General features: G+C 44.3%; 1 protein-coding gene across 3 annotated transcripts in view; it reads left to right on the plus strand.

The window, feature by feature from the left end:
• The first annotated feature begins 1,066 nt into the window (after window positions 1-1,066).
• pik3r4 (phosphoinositide-3-kinase, regulatory subunit 4) overlaps window positions 1,067-18,793 on the plus strand; it is a 26,172-nt gene continuing 8,445 nt past the window's right edge. For 2 of the 3 annotated variants that reach the window (XM_030395248.1, XM_030395249.1), the window contains exons 1-12: window positions 1,067-1,452; window positions 2,290-3,027; window positions 3,318-3,451; window positions 3,696-3,906; window positions 3,990-4,385; window positions 4,565-4,699; window positions 4,778-4,999; window positions 5,179-5,352; window positions 5,494-5,639; window positions 6,380-6,583; window positions 9,704-9,905; window positions 13,491-13,582. In XM_030395248.1, coding sequence (XP_030251108.1) covers window positions 2,310-3,027; window positions 3,318-3,451; window positions 3,696-3,906; window positions 3,990-4,385; window positions 4,565-4,699; window positions 4,778-4,999; window positions 5,179-5,352; window positions 5,494-5,639; window positions 6,380-6,583; window positions 9,704-9,905; window positions 13,491-13,582 — 2,634 coding nt within the window. In that variant the 5' untranslated portion in view covers window positions 1,067-1,452; window positions 2,290-2,309. Of the gene's footprint in view, window positions 1,453-1,487; window positions 1,510-2,289; window positions 3,028-3,317; window positions 3,452-3,695; window positions 3,907-3,989; window positions 4,386-4,564; window positions 4,700-4,777; window positions 5,000-5,178; window positions 5,353-5,493; window positions 5,640-6,379; window positions 6,584-9,703; window positions 9,906-13,490; window positions 13,583-18,793 lie in introns of those variants that run through there. The other variant, XM_030395250.1, reaches the window with a different exon arrangement.

The following is an 18,793-nucleotide window of genomic DNA, read 5'->3' on the forward strand; positions in this document are numbered from 1 at the left end:
AATATTATATTTAGACAAGTTCAGGAAAATCATCAGAGCAGAGGTTTCGACCAATAAGAAGCTGGTTAATCATCATTCAATGATTTATGGAGAAGAGGAGGATTAGATTTTAGAGTTTATACTTTATATTTTTTCTGTCTGTCCACTCAGCTTTAATATATTGTTTTGTTATTAGTTTGTGAACTATTATCCTTCGTTAATTGTTCTTTACACATTTGAAATAATAATTTCAATCAGTAAAACTGCAGCTACAGTAACTGCTGAAATCAACAACTGTTTATAAATTCAACAGGTTTCTCATATTCACGTTTTAAATCACAAATTCTACGCTTTTAATTTGAAACCTAAACCTTCCATGTTCCTGTTGTCTTCCGGCCAGCTTGACGGACGGACAGCGGCTCGGTGCCAGAAACTTCCTTTTCTCCAAACAAAGATCGTGTCACAAAACAGATGACTCACTCGATACAGAAGAAGCGACCACGTCCAGTTTGCAGTCAGCCTGACTAATACAGATTTTTCAGTCCTTAATTAATAAATGTATTATTTTATTTAACTGAATACATAAATTATAAATGTATTATAATGTAATATCTCTTGTAATGTTTGACAGCTCCTCAGGTACAGCAGGTCAGGTGCTCTTTTGTTCCTCAGGTAGGCAGGAATTAGATTCTTTCTTCGATGTCTTTTAACAAAGTCCTTGTAAACATACGTGGAAATGATCCTTTAATGTCTATCTATGCACAACATGCCAGTATTGATCAGTCAGCCTGTTTGAGCAACACTGAAAAAAGATATCAGGAGCTGCTGGTCTAGTTTTCATGAAAAGTAAAAACTTATTTACAAAAAAAAGAATTAATAAACAATTCCAGTTTGGTTTAACATGCAATGCGAAACTGTGTTTGTTAAATACATCCCAGTTTAACCACACCTGTGATGAGAATAATCTTACAGGTAAATTCTGAACAGAAACGTCACCAGTTTTGTGTGTGCTAGTGGTTCCTCTCTTTCATATACCATCTTTGTATTAACTGAATCTGACCAATAGGGGCGCTCGTGAGTTTCTTGTTTCCGTTCCGACCCGGATTCACAACAACCGCCTGACACTGCTAACCAGCTAGTAAGCTAGCTAAGTGACTCAGGCGGCTACTTTTGTTTATTATTCACGGTTACGGTCCGTTTACCGCCGCGGGACGTTTCACCGGCGGCCGGGCGGGACGTTAGCGGGGCTGCTGTCGTAGCTAACCCACCGACAGACGACATGAAGACGGTTACTCTGCGTTCAGGCTGAAGTTTGTACCGCTGGCAGCATCACTGGAAGCGGAGGGACGTCGGCTAACGTTTACTGTTAGCCTGCTGAAGCACACACAGCAGCAGCAACAACAACAACAACAACAACAACAACAACAACAGCAGCAGCAGCGGTCCTGTCAGCAGCGACCACAATAACATCCGGTAATCAGAAACACACAGCGCCGTTTAAGTGTCTCAACACGGACATTAATGTTTCAGGTGATGCTAATGTGAATGGTCGTACTGAAGGAAGCTAATAACGGTTAGCTAGCATGCTACATTAGCGCTGTCAGAGTGCTGTGTGTGTGTGTGTGTGTGTGTGTGTGTGGATCATATGACTCCTGCAGCTGCAGTAACGGAGCTGGAAGTTTTGAGCCTTTCATTCGTCCATGTTTGCTCCTCAGCTGCTTTACTTTGAGTTTCATGATGGACAGTCAGCTGTGAGGTCCAGATGTTTGGCTACATTAAAGGACATTACAGTAAAATTAAAGTGAACTCATTGCTGTGATGCAGCAGAACCAGAGGAGCCGAACCAGCTTCTTCATGCGGGAGTTTAACTTCCGTTGCATGTTCAGTTAAATGTTGTAAAAGTACATTTAAACTCAGAATTTTGATATTTACAATGTTGATATGTTGGCAGGGTCCGCCACACATAAACAAAGTAAAACAGTATAAACTGTGTTGTCCTTTATGTTTATTCAGTTTATTCAGTCATGAACACAAAGAGAGTTTGGTGATTTAGTTTGTTTCAGCCAATGAGGATCTTTCTCTGCTCATTAACATTTCTGCAACAAAACTTTAGACTGCTCCTTTAAACTACGTGGCCAAAACTAAGCGGACAGACCCAGGTACATACTTTTGGGAGAGCAGTGGAATTAATAACAGAACCAGAGACTGTGGACAACATTTAGTTTAGTTCCTGTGGTGAAAAAGTTAAATAACCATCTCTATGTTGGTTTCAAACACCTGGAACTGATTTGTCCTGTAACTTTCCCACAGACGAGGTGTTCTGAGGCGTGATGGGGAACCAGCTGGCGGGGATCGCCCCCTCACAGATCCTGTCTGTGGACAGCTACTTCTCAGACATCCATGACCACGAGTATGATAAGAGTCTGGGCAGCACCCGCTTCTTCAAGGTGGCCCGGGCTAAACACCGGGAGGGCCTGGTGGTGGTCAAAGTCTTCGCCATCCAGGACCCGTCGCTGCCTCTGACCAGCTACAAACAGGAGCTGGAGGAGCTGAAGATCCGCCTGCACTCCTGCCAGAACTGCTTGCCCTTCCAGAAAACGTCCCTGACAGAGAAAGCCGCCATCTTGTTCCGTCAGTACGTCCGGGACAACCTGTACGACCGCATCAGCACTCGGCCCTTCCTCAACAACGTAGAGAAGCGCTGGTTGGCTTTCCAGATCCTCAACGCCGTGGATCAGGCGCACAAAGCTGGCGTTCGCCACGGCGACATCAAGACGGAGAACGTGATGGTGACCAGCTGGAACTGGGTGCTGCTCACTGACTTTGCCAGCTTCAAGCCCACGTACCTGCCGGAGGACAACCCCGCCGACTTCAACTACTTCTTTGACACGTCCAGGCGGAGGACGTGTTACATCGCTCCAGAGAGGTTCGTGGACGGCAGCATGTTCACGACAGAGAGCGACCAGAACACGCCGCTGGTGGACCTGACCAACAACAACCAGAGGAGCCGAGGGGAGCTCAAACAGGCCATGGACATCTTCTCTGCAGGTAGAGACACCAAACAAACCTGACGGAGGAAACTGAAAACACAGCACACATAATTCAATATTTAACAAGTATGAATTACATTTCAGATCATCCAAATAGTTAATCAGAGCTGCAGTTAACGATTATTGTCATTGATGATTCTTTTCTTGATTAATATATCAGTAGTTTGGTTCATAAAATGTCCAAACCAGATGATATTCACTTTTCTGTCACAGAGCAGGAATGGAAAGGAGAAATCAAAGAATTCAGATTGAGTTTTTCTTAAACAAACGTTGTCGTGGTGTCTTCAGGCTGTGTGATAGCCGAGCTCTTCACGGAGGGCGTCCCTCTCTTCGATCTGTCCCAGCTGCTGGCGTATCGTAAAGGACACTTCCAGACCGAGCAGGTCCTCCTGAAGATCGAGGACCGGAGCATCCGGGAGCTGGTAATGATCGCTGTCGTCTGATTGGTTGTTGCAAGCCGAGTCAGGTTGTTTAAAAGGGCTTTGCTGCTTTATACTGCTGAGTGCCCCTTTTTATATCTTTTCATATTAAGAGTGACAATCTGAAATGTCTGCAGTCAAAAAGCTCTCCTAATAAACCTAGAATATATCTGCGTATGAGTGACAGACGAACACATCTTCCTCTTTGACTTCATTTAACTGGTTCTGTGCTGATTTTCTCCGTCAGGTGGCTCAGATGGTGCAGAGGGAGCCGGAGAAGCGTCTGACAGCTGAGGAGTATCTGAAGCAGCAGCGAGGGAAAGCCTTCCCCGACATCTTCTACACCTTCCTGCAGCCGTACATGGCTCAGTTCGCCAAAGAGACCTTCCAGTCCGCCGACGAGCGAGTGCTCGTCATCCGCAAAGACCTCGACAACATCCTGCACAACCTGCGAGGAGGTGAGAGGAATCTGCTCTCAGACGTCCTGATGGTGACACACTGAAAACTGCTCCTCACTGTTTGCAATCTGTTTCCTGTCCAGGCTCGTCGCCCTCGTCCCCGCCTCAGGACAGCAGTGATGTGGTGCTGAGCTCCAGGGAGGAGCAGGGCCTCATCGTGCTGGTGTCCGTCATCACCTCCTGCCTGCAGACGCTGCACTCCTGCGACTCCAAGCTGGCAGCACTGGAGCTCATCCTGCACCTGGCCCCGCGGCTCAGCGTCGACATCCTGCTCGACCGCATCACGCCGTACCTGCTGCACTTCTGCAACGACCCCGTGCCTCGAGTGCGCGCTCAGGCCGTGCGCACTCTGGCCAAAGTGCTGGCTCTGGTGAAGGAGGTGCCGAGGAACGACGTCAACATCTACCCAGAGTACATCCTGCCGGGCATCGCACACCTCGCCCAGGACGACGCCACCATCGTAAGGCTGGCGTACGCAGGTCAGAGGCTTTGAGGTTCTGGTGGCGTTCAATAAACCAAACTGATGCTTTTATTATAGGTTATCATAGTCGTTATCAGATTATAACCACAAACGTTCTCATCTGCCTTTAAACTTCAGCATCAGTCGACTCTAACTCGTTTAGCTCTGTGTGTTTATATCCTCTCTGCTGATGTTCAGAGAACATAGCTCACCTGGCAGAGAGCGCGCTGCGTTTCCTGGAGCTGGTTCAGGAGAACAACGTGAACACAGAGCAGGACCTGAGCGGCGAGGACACAGAGGAAACTCTCCACCCCAACGAGAACTACGACTCAGGTACAGAACAGAAACACAGAGCAGACACGGCCGCTGTTAGAGGAGTTGATGTGTCTGACAAACACGTTTGACGTTCAGAGCTGCAGGCGCTGCACGAGATGGTGCAGCAGAAGGTGGTGACGCTGCTCAGCGACTCGGAGAACATCGTCAAGCAGTCGCTGATGGAGAACGGCATCACGCGCCTCTGCGTCTTCTTCGGCCGGCAGAAAGCCAACGACGTGCTGCTGTCCCACATGATCACCTTCCTCAACGACAAGAACGACTGGCACCTGCGAGGAGCTTTCTTCGACAGCATCGTCGGTAAGAAAACCACAAAATGAGACAAATTCAGGTGGTTTTAGAAAGAAGCTGCGTGTTGAAGTTTCTCTGAGGATAAACAGAATGATTCATTGCAGATAATGAAATAAACTGACTGGTAATGAAGAGTGTGTATCTTCTCCCCTGCTGTGTGTTTCCACTCTCCTCTGGTTGTATTGAAGGCGTAGCGGCGTACGTCGGCTGGCAGAGCTCCTCCATCCTGAAGCCTCTCCTCCAGCAGGGCCTGAGCGACACCGAGGAGTTCGTCATCTATAAAGCTCTCAACTCTCTCACCTGCATGTGTCAGCTGGGTCTGCTGCAGAAACCTCACATCTACGAGTTCGTCAGTGACATCGGTGAGTTTAGAGAGTGAAACACGTCACACTGGATCGTATTGTTTCTACTCCATCAGCCTCATCGAGCTGTACAGCACACACCGTCACCTCCCTGTCAGAGTAAACTGGCCTGTATGTTTTGTCCTCTCTGGCTTGCTGTAGCTCCGTTTCTATGTCACCCCAACCTGTGGATCCGTTACGGAGCGGTGGGCTTCATCACCGTCATCGCACAGCACCTGAACGTGGCCGACGTCTACTGCAAACTGATGCCTCACCTCAACCCCTTCATCACCCAGCCCATCATCCAGGTGAGTCCTCCTCCTCCTCCTCCTCCTCCTCCTCGTCTTCTCCTCCTCCTCCTCCTCCTCGTCTTTCTCCTCCTCCTCCTCCTCCTCGTCTTTCTCCTCCTCCTCTTCGTTCTCCTCCTCCTCCTCCACGTCTTTCTCCTCCTCCTCCTCCTCCTCCTCTTCCTCCTCCTTGTCTTTCTCCTCCTCCTCCTTGTCTTTCTCCTCCTCCTCCTCCTCATCCTCCTCCTCATCCTCCTCCTCGTCTTTCTCCTCCTCATCCTCCTCCTCGTCTTTCTCCTCCTCCTCCTCCTCCTCGTCTTTCTCCTCCTCCTCCTCCTCCTCGTTCTCCTCCTCCTCCTCCTCCTCGTCTTTCTCCTCCTCCTCCTCCTCCTCGTTCTCCTCCTCCTCCTCCTCCTCCTCCTCCTCCTCGTCTTTCCTCCTCCTCCTCCTCCTCCTCGTCTTTCTCCTCCTCCTCCTCCTCATCCTCCTCCTCCTCCTCCTCGTTCTCCTCCTCCTCCTCCTCCTCGTCTTTTTCCTCCTCCTCCTCCTCCTCGTCTTTCTCCTCATCCTCCTCCTCCTCGTCTTTCTCCTCCTCATCCTCCTCCTCCTCCTCCTCGTCTTTCTCCTCCTCCTCCTCCTCCTCGTTCTCCTCCTCCTCCTTCTCCTCGTCTTTCCCCTCCTCCTCCTCCTCGTTCTCCTCCTCCTCATCATCATCATCACTGCACACCGTCACCTTCCTCTCTCTGTGTCTCCCTCCTCAGATCGATAAGGAGCTGGTGCTGCTCAGTGTGCTGAAGGAGCCGGTCAGTCGCTCCATCTTCGACTACGCCCTGCGCTCCAAAGACATCGCCAGCCTCTTCCGCCACCTGTTGCTTCGACAGAAGAAGCGTGCGGGATCTATCCCAGAATGCCCCACTCCTGAGGACCCCGCCATCGCACAGCTCCTCAAGAAACTGCTGTCACAGGTCAGAACAGCGTCGCTCGGTCACGTTATTTATGACATGTTGGGGCTCGTGTCCATGTAGAGTTTTTGTTCCCGGACCAGGCGATGACATTTTTTAAGTTTTTATCTCGTACGGGTCGCGACATGAACCCTCGTCCTCCTTTCTCTGCAGCTGGACATCTGCGTTACTGAGCTCACAACATTATGAGGTCACGCTCCCTCCGATAATGCTGGTGACAAAAATAAAAAGAGAAAACAAACATCCACATCGCAGCACTCAAGAGCCAGCACTTCTCTGCCCGACAGTAAAGTTATGTGGACACAGTTCTGATCAGTGTTTAGGTCCAGGAATCATGTGAACTGGTTCCTGGTTCCAGCTCTGTGTACTGAGGCTATTGGACCAGAGGGGGCAGTGAAACACTGTGTTAGCCACACACACACACACACAGATGTTTGTCATCAGGCCACAGCGCTGTAAGAACAAACCTCAGCAACAGAAAGCATCCGCTGCCTCTAATCATCAGATTCTGTTTGAAGTTTAAAACTCTTTAAAACAGACGTGAAAGCTACACACAAGAAACAAAAGAGAAAACATAATGACAGGAAGTGAGGAGTGGGAATCTGTGACGGGACGAACTTTATCAGACATTTACGACCGTGTTTCTGTCCTGAACGCAGTTTTGTGATAAAGAAACATGAGTAAAGTTTGAAGTTATTGTGTTTGATGAAGAGTAACATTAACAGTTTGTAGTCTAATGTGCAAAAACTGGAATTAGATGTTGATTCGACCAAATTAATTTGGTTTATACGAATAGAACATTTTATAAATGCTCATTTGACCAGTTTTTTAATGGATGTAACACAAAATATTTCAGTCCAGATTAGTGTTGAGCAGCAGGTCGACCTCGAGACAAAGACGGACAGCTGAGAGTTGTTGTAGAGATCAGAGGGATGCAGACAGGAAGCAGGACGACAGTGGGCGGCTGCTCGCTGTCAGAGCTGCTGAGGACGCCACAGAGCGGAGACGAGGCTGGACTGAGGTTGATCGCCCACAAATAAAACAACTGATTGACCAAATAACAGATCAGCGTCTGACCCACCAGAGACCAGACCTGAGGTGCTGCTGACAGACTGAAGCTCTCAGCGGTCTGTTCAGCCGTCCTCTCTGACTGTGTTCACGGTGACTGTGTTACCTTTTCTGTGATCAGATGTTTCTAAAGTAATGGCTGCTCGCTCTTCAGTGATGCTCTCTGCCATGTTGGACCAGTCTGACCGGTGTCGGACCTCTCGGGCTGCACACAGTTATCTTCACCAGCTGAACCTGTTTTAAATCAGTCTGACTGAGCTGCTTGAGCTCCGACTGATTTGTTGGTTTGGTTGGACTTTAATCCCCATGTTTTATGCGTCAGGCCTCAGGATGTGTTAATACTGGTGTCGACCGTTAGCACCTCTGAGGGTCGTTGAGTCTGAACCCTGCTGTCAGATGAGAGAGCGAAGAGAAGGAGAGAGGAGAGCTTTCATACGAGGGAGGAAGATTCCGATCATCGGACCACAACATTGAAAAAAATACTGTTTAAAAACACGACTCAGACTCCCACACGTTTCCTCACCATCAGTCATATTTATGAAGGTTCACAGAATTCTTCAGAACTAAATCAGCGAGGGGCAGAAATGTTTCTGTAGAACTTCTGTAAAAACATTCAGGAGCTCTGAAGGAATTTCCACAAAACGTCTGAAACCTGCGATTAGATGATGAACGCTGATGGGCTGAACCGAGTCCAGATAACACAGAACCGCTCACACTGGGGGCAGAACTGAGCCGGAGGTCAGGTTTGTAAACCTTACATCTGGCGAACAGAGCAGCACACACACACACACACACACACACACACACACACACACACAGTGCCAGAGTCTTAATATTCTGAGGAAATCCCACAATCCACACACACTGCTTCACAGACCTCCTCTGGGAGGAAACAGCTGTGACGCTCACGTTGTATTTCTTTGTATTTCTCGATTAAAACGCAGAAGTTGAACCCGTCCGACCTCGTGGAGTTCTTGTAAGAAGGTCAGATCCTGGATCTGTTTCAGTCTTTTTCTTCAGTCACCACGTGTCATCGGACCAACACACAAACCAAAGCACAACTTACTGTCTGACAGAAACAGATTTAACTTCTTGGCTCCAACATAAAATCCTGCAGTCAGACTTTCACATCGATGTTTGTTAGTAGTATCAAAGAAAAGCTCTTCCACTGATGGAAACAGGGAGGCAGACGCAGGAAACGAGGCCGGCAGTGGAGAGTCACTCTTCATATTTATTACAACATCCAAACACTAGATCATCTCAGCTGATCACGATTATTGATCATCTCTTCTGACCAGCGATAGACGGAGATTAAACACCTGAATATTACAACCTTATCAGAACTTTTTTTAAAAATGCCTCGACACTGATCACCTCCATGTGAGCTCGCCGTCTGTTTCAGCTGATCCATCCATTGAACCAGTAACACATCATCACCAGGCTCCCTTAACAAATGTAGTGATTTAAGAGTTGTTGAGTTAAAACAAACTTTCTAACGTAGTGAAACTGTGTGTGTGACAGATTGTAAGTCATTGTGTCCTTGTTGTAAAGTTCAGCATTAAATCTTTCAGCTGAAGTTGTTTGTCTCCTTGTAAAAAGTGTCAGTTTGTGGCAGCATGTCTGTACCAGCCTGTCTGCTTCTGTGTCTAAAGTGCTAAAGTCTTACCTGCCAACATTGATCAGCTGTTTGAACACACTGTTTACACTGATTTCACCATTTACACTCCATTTATGAAAGAAGAAACATGTTATTGATCTAAACATGTCACATGTTACAAAGACACTAAACAGGAACAATATAGGCTACTTCTTTGTCCCCGTGGAGAAAGTCCCCAGACTCCCTTAACAAATGTGTCAGTTTAGTGAGTTGTTGAGTTGGAGACACTTTATAAACTCTGTGAAACTCTGTCTCTGACTCATTCTGCATTATTTGGACCTTCTTGTGAATTCAGCAAATGTTCTACATGAACTTCTTTCTGTCTCTGACTCATTCTGCATTATTTGACTCGGCCGTCCATCATCTCTGTGTTCACTCTGTCCTGTTTGTCCTCTCAGGGGATGACCGAGGCGGAGGAGGACAAGCTGCTGGCGCTCAAAGACTTCATGCTGAAATCCAACAAGGCCAAAGCCAACATGGGCGAGCAGAGTCACCTGGGAGAGGCGGTCCAGACCGGCGTCATCGACCTGGCCACGCTCGGCATCACCGGCCGCCAGGTGGACCTGGTGAAACCCAAAGCCGAGGCCGAGGACAAGAGAGGTGACGACGCAGCGTTCACAAAATGATTTTTCATAGGTTATTTATTTTATAGAGCCACCCGAGATTTAACTTTACAACAATACATCTTCTCACTTCACGTTTAGTGTTTTCTCTCTCTTTAGAATAAAAAAAAGAAAAGTTTTATGGGCTTTTTCTTCAGTAGAAAGTAATAAAAGCTCTTTACCGGGTTGCAACTACCTGGATTATCAGGAATAACCAGGAAGCTGCTGCTAGAAACTAAAGTCGTCTCAACTCAGATGTGTTGGGATGAAGACAGAAATGTGGAAACCAGGACAAATAAAACTGAAGGAATCTGAGAACATGTTTTCTGTCATTTGACGAACAAAGCAGAGAACAAATGTAAAAGTTAATTGCGACCCTGATTATTCTTAATGATCGTATTCATCTGGTGGCTGAGTCATGATGTCCGAACAGACGAACCGTCAGACAGGATTTAAAGAAACTTCCCAGTTAAACAGATTAAATTAACAACACATTTGTGCTTCTTGAGTCTTTTTCTCTCTGATCTCCAACATTCAATTAGTGAATCAATCTTAAAGCAGAAAATAAGAATGATGCCAAAAACCCCAACAAACAGGTTTAAGTTCACAGTTTTAAACAGTTTTTCACAAGATGAATCCTCGTGTTCGAGTCGTGGAAAGTTTAATCAGGACCTGAGACTTGATATCTGGAAACAGGAAGTCAGACTGCTGCTGAGCTCACGCAGAACCTGCTGGTCCACTAACATCCGTAAAATGAGTTTTTAATTAGACTCAACCTCTCGATTCGTAAATAAAGTCATTAAAAAGACATCTGTGTTACTTTGATTTAGATTCTTCTTCTGCAGCTGGACTGCAGAGAGAAACTGTAGGAAAGATTCGAGTCAGCGGCGAAGAAGAACGTGTTTGTTCTCTTCAGAGGGAACCCAGTTTTACCATCCACCATCTGGGTCATTGAACACATCAGTGAACACAAACGCCTCAGACTGAAGAGTAAAAACAAACTTCATTTGTTATTTTTAGGACAGAAACAAGACCGAGTGTTTCATCCTGATGTGGGAGAGTCGTTAAAGTCTCAGCTCACATCTGCAGAATTACACCTGGAATATTAAACCGACATCACGAGAGTGAAGCATCATAAACTGTCTGTTTGTCACAATATGAGGAGACGAATTCAAAGATGAAGTTCACTTCTTCCTCCAGGAGATCGATTGAAAAACTCAGTCTGTCGTGTTGTGTTCAGTGATCAATCAGTCGTGTTGGAAAATTGTCCCACACTCGTCGTCTCGATGCAAAAACAGAGAAGTAAATGTCCAGCAGTCCTGACGGTCTCTGTCAGATGTTTGAGGCTTCACCGTCGTCGTTTCTTCCTTCACTTCCTATCGATCAATCAATCGAGTCGATCACCTTCTGACCCGTCTCGTAATCTGTGGACAGTTTAAACAGGCTGCGTCAGACGGTAACATTTATCAACGCTGCTTAAATGTTTAATGTCACTGAAAGACGACACGATGCTGCAGAAATATCAAAGGAATATTCTGATACAGAAAAACAAAACTCACCAGATTTATTTTAGTTTATGTCATAAATGTTTTACAGGTTTTGAAACAATAAAGTAAACTCAGATTTATGTTGATTTATTGTTGACAGTGTTTTGAATTCAGTTAATGAATCAATAATAAATCCCAGAATGTTGTTTAAAGTTCATTTTGTAGATCAGCTGTCAGATATTTCAGACGACTTCATGTTGTGAAACTAAATATTTAATCGTAGAGTCGAGGCAGAAGTTCTCGTGTTTCATGTTCAGAGTCGCTGCAGCATCTGGTGCTTCAGTTTCATGTTGCTGTAGTGAAACGCTCGCGTGCTGTCAGAAATAACAAACTGTTGAAGGTCCCATGAAATTAAAAATACACGTTGTAACTTCATGTTGCTGTTTCCTGATCAGCTGACTGATCTCGTGCCGAAATCCTGTCAACAAATTCCAAATTTAAATTCTTCTGTTTTCCCTTTTTAGCCCTTTGATTGTTTTTATTTTATTATCTTGAGTTCATTCAGAAAAGTTTCAGCCGGTCGGTTTATATTTGAAACTAAAGAGAAAGTTCTGTTCTAACATGTCCACAAACATCAGCATCAACTTAATCAACCTGCTAACAGCTGCGTGCTGATGAGTTATTAAGTACAAATACTTCATTACTGTACTTCACTTGAGTATCTCTGTTTGTAGCTCGTTACTTTAGTTTGATGCATCTGAGGTGAATTCTGGATTCTTGTTATTTCCCAGCATCAGCAGACTGATGTGGACCAATCAGACGCAGACGCAGCGACGAGACAAAGACGTAAGAAGCCGTAAGAAGGCGTAAACAGACAGAGAGGGAGACTGGAATGTGGAGAAAAGGCGTGTTAGTGTCTCGTATCTGCAGAGAGTTTCTGATTTTCTCTCTTTGTTGCTGCTCGGGACGCTTTACCAACCCAACATGTGTCTATTTGACGTCCTGGGAATGAGACTCAACAATCAACTGTCTTTGTGGTGCGTTCAGGAACAGCTGGGACAAATCCTACTGATTCTACCTTTAACTTTAATAGTCTTTGAATTCTATTAATATGACGTGAGCTTCAGTTAGCTTTGAGCACAAATGTCCTTCAGAGGGAGACTTTTTACTCTGATACTCTGAGTACATGTCAGAGCTGTAATCTATTACTTTACTGGAGTAAACAAGCTGAATCAGTACTTCTACTTTTACCAGAGTCTGTTTTTACACATGTATCTGAACGTCTCCTGGAGGAGAGGACATGTGGAGTTCTGCTGACAACTGGTGCCAAAAGTAGAAGCACAGATACAGAACAGGGTCGGTTCGGGTGTGTCGGGCCCAGAGAGCGGATAAATTATATTTTAGTGTCGTATTGTGTAAAATAAAAAAAGTGAGTAACTACAGAAACCAAACAAAAGAAATGATGAGAGCAGGGAGGGCCGGCTGGTCCTGCACAGACCCGCCACCTGCACTATAACAGAGTCCGTCCACCAGAACCTGAGGCGACAGACAGAACCGACTGTAGAACCCTGTAGAACCTGCAGGCTGCAGCAGAGCCTCCACCATCTGATCCGCTCTGCGCTCCAGATGTTTCTCTCTCAGTCATCAGAGTAAATTAGTGCCGTCTGCAGCCTGGAGGAAAGTCCCTCTGTAATCGCTCTCATTCATCACCTTCTGTCTGCGCTCCAAACAAAGACGCTCCTCAGAGTCTCTGCGCTGTCATGTGACCCCAGTCTGTCCATCCTGAAACTGAAGCTGCGTTCAAATGTTGGAGGTTAATTTGAAGGCGAGGTCCTTTTGGTTTCCGACATGTTGAACAGATGTCGGCGCTCGTTAATTATTTTTCTCTTCGTCTAAATAAAGACATCATGACTCTGAGAGTTTTTACCTGGAAACAAGAGATGATCTTCTTCTTTATCCAGTATAACCGTCGAACACGTGTGGAGCATCAGGTGGTCCCCAGAGACGCTCAGCTAAATATTTACAGACTCGTTAGTTAATTGCAGCCTCAGTTTGACTTCCTGTTTGTGAACCTGTTGTGTTTTTTCCTCCTGCAGCGAGGAAGCACACGAAGCAGGACTCCACGATGAACGAGGAGTGGAAGAGCATGTTTGGATCTCAGGAGCCGCCCTCGGCCCAGAGCGCCACGGTAACACCTCCACTGTCTGTGCAGCCCGAGGCTCAGTCACACCAGCAGCACACTTTATTACTCTGAACGCGTTCATGGGTGTTTTTAAAGCAAATGCTGGTTATCTAGGTAATATAATAAACTCTGAAGTCTTTTTAGATTTCTTCTCTAAAATCCCAGATGATGTTGTTGCAGTTTGATCTTCATCCAACAGACCAGAACGCTTCAATTATAGAAAACTAATAAAGTCCTCGAATCGTAGAAGCAGAAACGAGAGAAAACAATTCCAGCCATTAATCTTCCACTGAGCCGGAGTTTCTGTCTCTGACTGAGTTTAATCTGCTCGTTAACTCATCAGACACGCTGCGTTTAAACTGAAACTCAAACTGAGTCAGTCACCAGAACACTGTTGGTTTGTCTCCTCTGGTTCGGTCCAAATCAGTCTTCAGCTCACAGTAACGTGGAAATGTTCTGGCTCCACACGCTGATGATGTCATCAGGTGCCGACGCTCCGCCTCTCCTCTTCCACAGAGTCGGCCATGTTGCTACAGTAGCCCAGAAGGGACAAACCAGACACTGACTCCAGAGGAGGACTGTGTCTGGTTGTTATTGGTTCCTGTGGGGAGACGAGACGAGGCGTCACCACAGCGACCTCTCGGCACAGAACGCTGTAACGCTGCACGCTGTTTATTTCTGTTGGTATCAGTTATGAGATCTGGTGTTGGGCAGCAGTGTGAGTTTGGCTCATTGTTAAACAAGCTGTAAGTGAATGTTTGACTCGAGGTTTTATCTCTTTGGCTGCGGGCTCAGAAACAACTGCACTCTGAATCCTGGCAGGTTTCCACACTCGGCTCTCGGCGCCAAGATCTGCTTTATATGGACTCAAGAGTTCAGTTTTATTACATCATTGTTCAGCTAACGGTCAGAATTTAAAGTTTAAACATGATCTGTTTTGTTTTTATTGGCTTTATTCTGAGTGTTTCTGTCCTGACGTCGTCTGATCTGAAGTCACTGTCACATTTAAAAACAATAATTGAGGCTTCATGTTTCTGAGCTGAGCGTGTGGATCGACCTGTCAGTGTGAGTCTGTTTGGACTGAACAGACTGATGTGGGTCAGCTGGTGGTAATAATAATATAAATATTGATAAACAGGAAACTTTGACAGAACCACGGCTCTGAACTGGATTAGTAGAAGTTTCAAACGTAGAAACGATGAACTGTGTCTGACTTTCATCCATCAAAGCGTCTCGTCACTCTCCTCACTGGGTGTTAAAGTTACTCCACTAATTTTTTTTTATAATTCTCTCTTTATTTAGAAAGGCAAACTTCCATCACATATATAAATTATAGCCATAGTCATTCAAGGACATAAGAAAGGATGGATGTAGAAATTTAAGTGCGTTATCCATACTGCCCTTCTGGGGTTTTCTTTTACAGACCACTAATTTCCAGTTGAGTACAATTAAAACAAACAAAAAACAGAACAGAATCGGGGAGCGCACCTCTTCTGACATTCAAAACATTACATAAAAAAAATGTAAAAGAGAAAAGGGGGGGGGGGGGGGGGGTCAGGTTCATCCAAAGTGCATTCAAATGAAATCAGATCTAATTGGTTTTACATACTCAGTCCATTTGGTCCAGATCTTATAAAATTTTTCTTTTTCAACTCTGAGGGAAAAAGATATCTTCTCCATAACATAAATCTCATAGACAACTTCGATCCATTCATCAATGGTGGGAGGTTCTGCTTTTAACCATTTCCTCGTAACAGATTTTTTACTGGCCGCCAATAGTATAGTCAACAGTTTTTTGTCTTTGACGTTCCATGTTTCACACATTATATTGCCCAAATACATAGTTTCACATTTAAATGGAATGTTTACATTAAATACATTATTGATATGTTTGTGGATCTCTTCCCAGTAAGGTCTTATTGCCTGGCAGTCCCAAAAAATATGGAAATGGTTGGCTCCATTAGACCCACAGAGTCGCCAACAAGCATCCCCGCTGCCTTGATAGCGTCTCTGAATGGGTGTGATGAAAAATCTTGCAATATTTTTCCAACAGAATTCCCGCCATGTGTTTGACCCAGTTGAGCACCATTGTAGCTGGTTTATCTTCTCCCAGCTCTCTTGTGTGATTATTACCCCTGCTTCCTTTTCCCATTTCTTCTTTATGTGTTCTGTATTCTCTTGTTTAGATAATTGTATGGCATTGTATAATTTGGAGATAATTTTGTTGCTCGATCTGGGCTTAGTTAATGATAAAAATACCTCCATAAACACTGACTCACCTTTTCCTAACACCTCTTTAAGATTTTTGTTAAAATAATGTCTCACTTGCAGGTACCTAAAAAAATCATCTTTTCCCAGACCATGGTCCCTCTGTAGGGCTTCAAAACTCTGAAATGCCCCTTTGTGGATAAATGAATGATAGGTAGATAAGCCTTTTGTGATCCAAATCCTAAACCTACCGTCGGTTCTGTTCGGTGTAAAGTCTGAATCATAGGCACACCACCTTATAATTTTAGATGTGTCCTTTAATCTGCAAATTTTGATTATTTCCTGCCAGGATTTCAGATAACTGCCTGTTATAGAGTCATCTGGGATCTCCTGTTCTCTTTGTAATTTGTTGTCACTTAGTAGGGCCGTTATCGGGACTCCCTTTATCGTCGTACCTTCTATTTCTTTCCATGCTGCAGCATATGTTGATGAACATAAGCAGATCAAAGGTCTCAGTTGGGCTGCATGGTAGTATTCCTGTAAGCAGGGAAGGCCCATTCCTCCCTTTTCTTTTCTTAATTGCAACGTCTTAAATTTAATTCTGGCCCTTTTCCCTTGCCACAGATACCTCGCTATTAATCTGTCCCATTCTAAGAACTGCTTAGGTGGTATTTTGACTGGCAAACATTGAAAAAAATACAGCATCCGTGGAAGAATATTCATCCTGATTGACTCTATCCGGGAACTCAAACTTAAAAAGGGAATAACATTCCATCTATGTATATCAGACTTTATCTTTGAATTTAACGGGCCGTAATTGATGTCATACAGTCTCGTGAGGTCCTTTGGTAATGAAACACCCAAATATTTGATGGACTCAGCATGCCAATTCCAATTGTACATATTCCTAATTAAGGACGGAGGGTCATAGTTAAATGCTAGTACTTGAGTTTTGTTAATGTTAATTTTATAACCTGAAACTAAACCAAATTCGTCCAGCAATTTCATCAGTTTTGGGAGTGTCTGTGTAGGCTGTGTTATACTTATCAATAAGTCATCAGCAAAAAGAGACAGTTTCTGCTCTCCAGATGTCATTTTTACCCCCTTTATCTCTGGCCTCTGCCTAATCAATTGACTCATGGGTTCTATAAACAAGGCGAAAAGGAGCGGCGACGCACAACACCCTTGTCTCGTTCCTCTTTCCAGAATGAATGAATTAGTTAAATCTCCATTGATTTTAATTCTAGCCGTTGGTTTGTTGTATAGTGCTGCAAACGTGTCTATAATAGTTGTATGGAAGCCAAATTTTGAAAGTGCTTTATATAAAAATGACCACCTCACTGAGTCAAATGCTTTCTCTGCGTCCAAACTTAAAATCAGTGTCTCCAGTCTTTGTTGTGTAATTTGTCTCATAACGTGCAGTGTTTTCCTGATGTTGTCTTGGGTCTGCCTTTGTCTGACAAAGCCAGTCTGGTCCTTGTGTATTAATATTGGTAATATCAGTTCTATTCGTTTAGATATTATGGAGGTGAATAGTTTATAATCATTATTTAGTAGACTTACAGGACGATAATTTCCACATTCCAATTTGTCTTTCCCCTCCTTAGGTATGATCGTAATCATTGCCTCCCTCCATGAGGGGGGGATGTTTTTGTTTTCCAAAACCCAGTTGAATGTCTTTTGTAATGTTGGGATTAGTTGATCTTGCATTGTTCTGTACCATTCTGTGGGAAACCCATCTGTCCCTGGAGACTTCCCCCCTTTCATTCTTCTAATTGCTGATTGAATTTCTTCTTTTGTTATTTTAGATATTAATTTTTCGTTTTGTTCCTCTGTGATCTTTGGTAGATTTATCTGGGCCAGAAAGGCATCAATCTGGTTGTCATTACTTATCTGTGGTTGGGAATATAGTAATTTATAGTATTTTTGGAAGCACTGTTGAATTTTCTCCGGACAAGTTTCGATTTCGTTTGTTGCGGAGTTTCTTATTTTATGTATAGTTCTATCCGCTTGTTGTTTTCTTAACCTATATGATAGAAGTTTCAATGATTTTCCACCCATCTCATAGTATTGTTGCTTTGTAAAAAGGAGTTTTTTTTTAATTTCCTGAGTATTTATTTCATCTATTTCTTTTTTCAATTTTATAATCTTACTTTTGTTGTCATCTTTGGGGGATTTTGCGTGATCTTTCTGTGTTCTCTTCAAATCCTCCTCTAATTTTTGGAGTTTTTGTTCTCTAATTTTCTTATCGTATGAGGAGATGGCTATTATTTTGCCCCTAATCACCGCTTTTAAAGCATCCCAGAGAATGGGTGGGGTCACTTCTTCATTATCGTTATTTTCCAAATACATTTTAATTTCATTTTTCAATTTATCTTTAATAACTGGGTTGTTCAGGATGTTTGAGTTCAGTCTCCAAAGAGTGGATTTCTTATTATTATTCAGATGGACAGACATATAGATGGGACCATGATCTGAAATAGTACTGGGTCCTATTTCACAATTATCCACCCTGAAAAGATCTCCTTTATGCATAAAAAAGTAATCAATGCGTGAGTAGACATTGTGAGCGGACGAGTAGTGTGAATAATCTCGGCTCGTCGGGTTTATCTCTCTCCACACGTCCACAATCCCAACTTCACGCATCCAAGTATTTAATCTTCTGCTAATGTTTTTTGTATCAGATTTCCCGTTTGATGAGTCAATTTTCGGATTTAATCGGATGTTAAAATCTCCGCCACATATTAAAATCCCCTGACTTTTTGTTGTCATTAAATCAACTACATGTTTATAGAAGGACCAGTCACTGCCCGGAGGAACATACACGTTAAGAAGACTTATCACAATACCTTCTATTTTGCCTGTAACCATAACAAATCTGCCTTCCTTGTCCTTATGTTCTGATATATGTTCGTAATGTACAGCACTGGATATCAGAGTCGCCACTCCTCTCCGCCTCCCCGACCCATGGGAAGAAAAGTAAACATGTTTAAATCCTGATTTATTCAA

Source organism: Sparus aurata, chromosome 17 (assembly GCF_900880675.1).
Source record: "Sparus aurata chromosome 17, fSpaAur1.1, whole genome shotgun sequence".
In the NCBI taxonomy this organism is placed as follows: domain Eukaryota; kingdom Metazoa; phylum Chordata; class Actinopteri; order Spariformes; family Sparidae; genus Sparus; species Sparus aurata.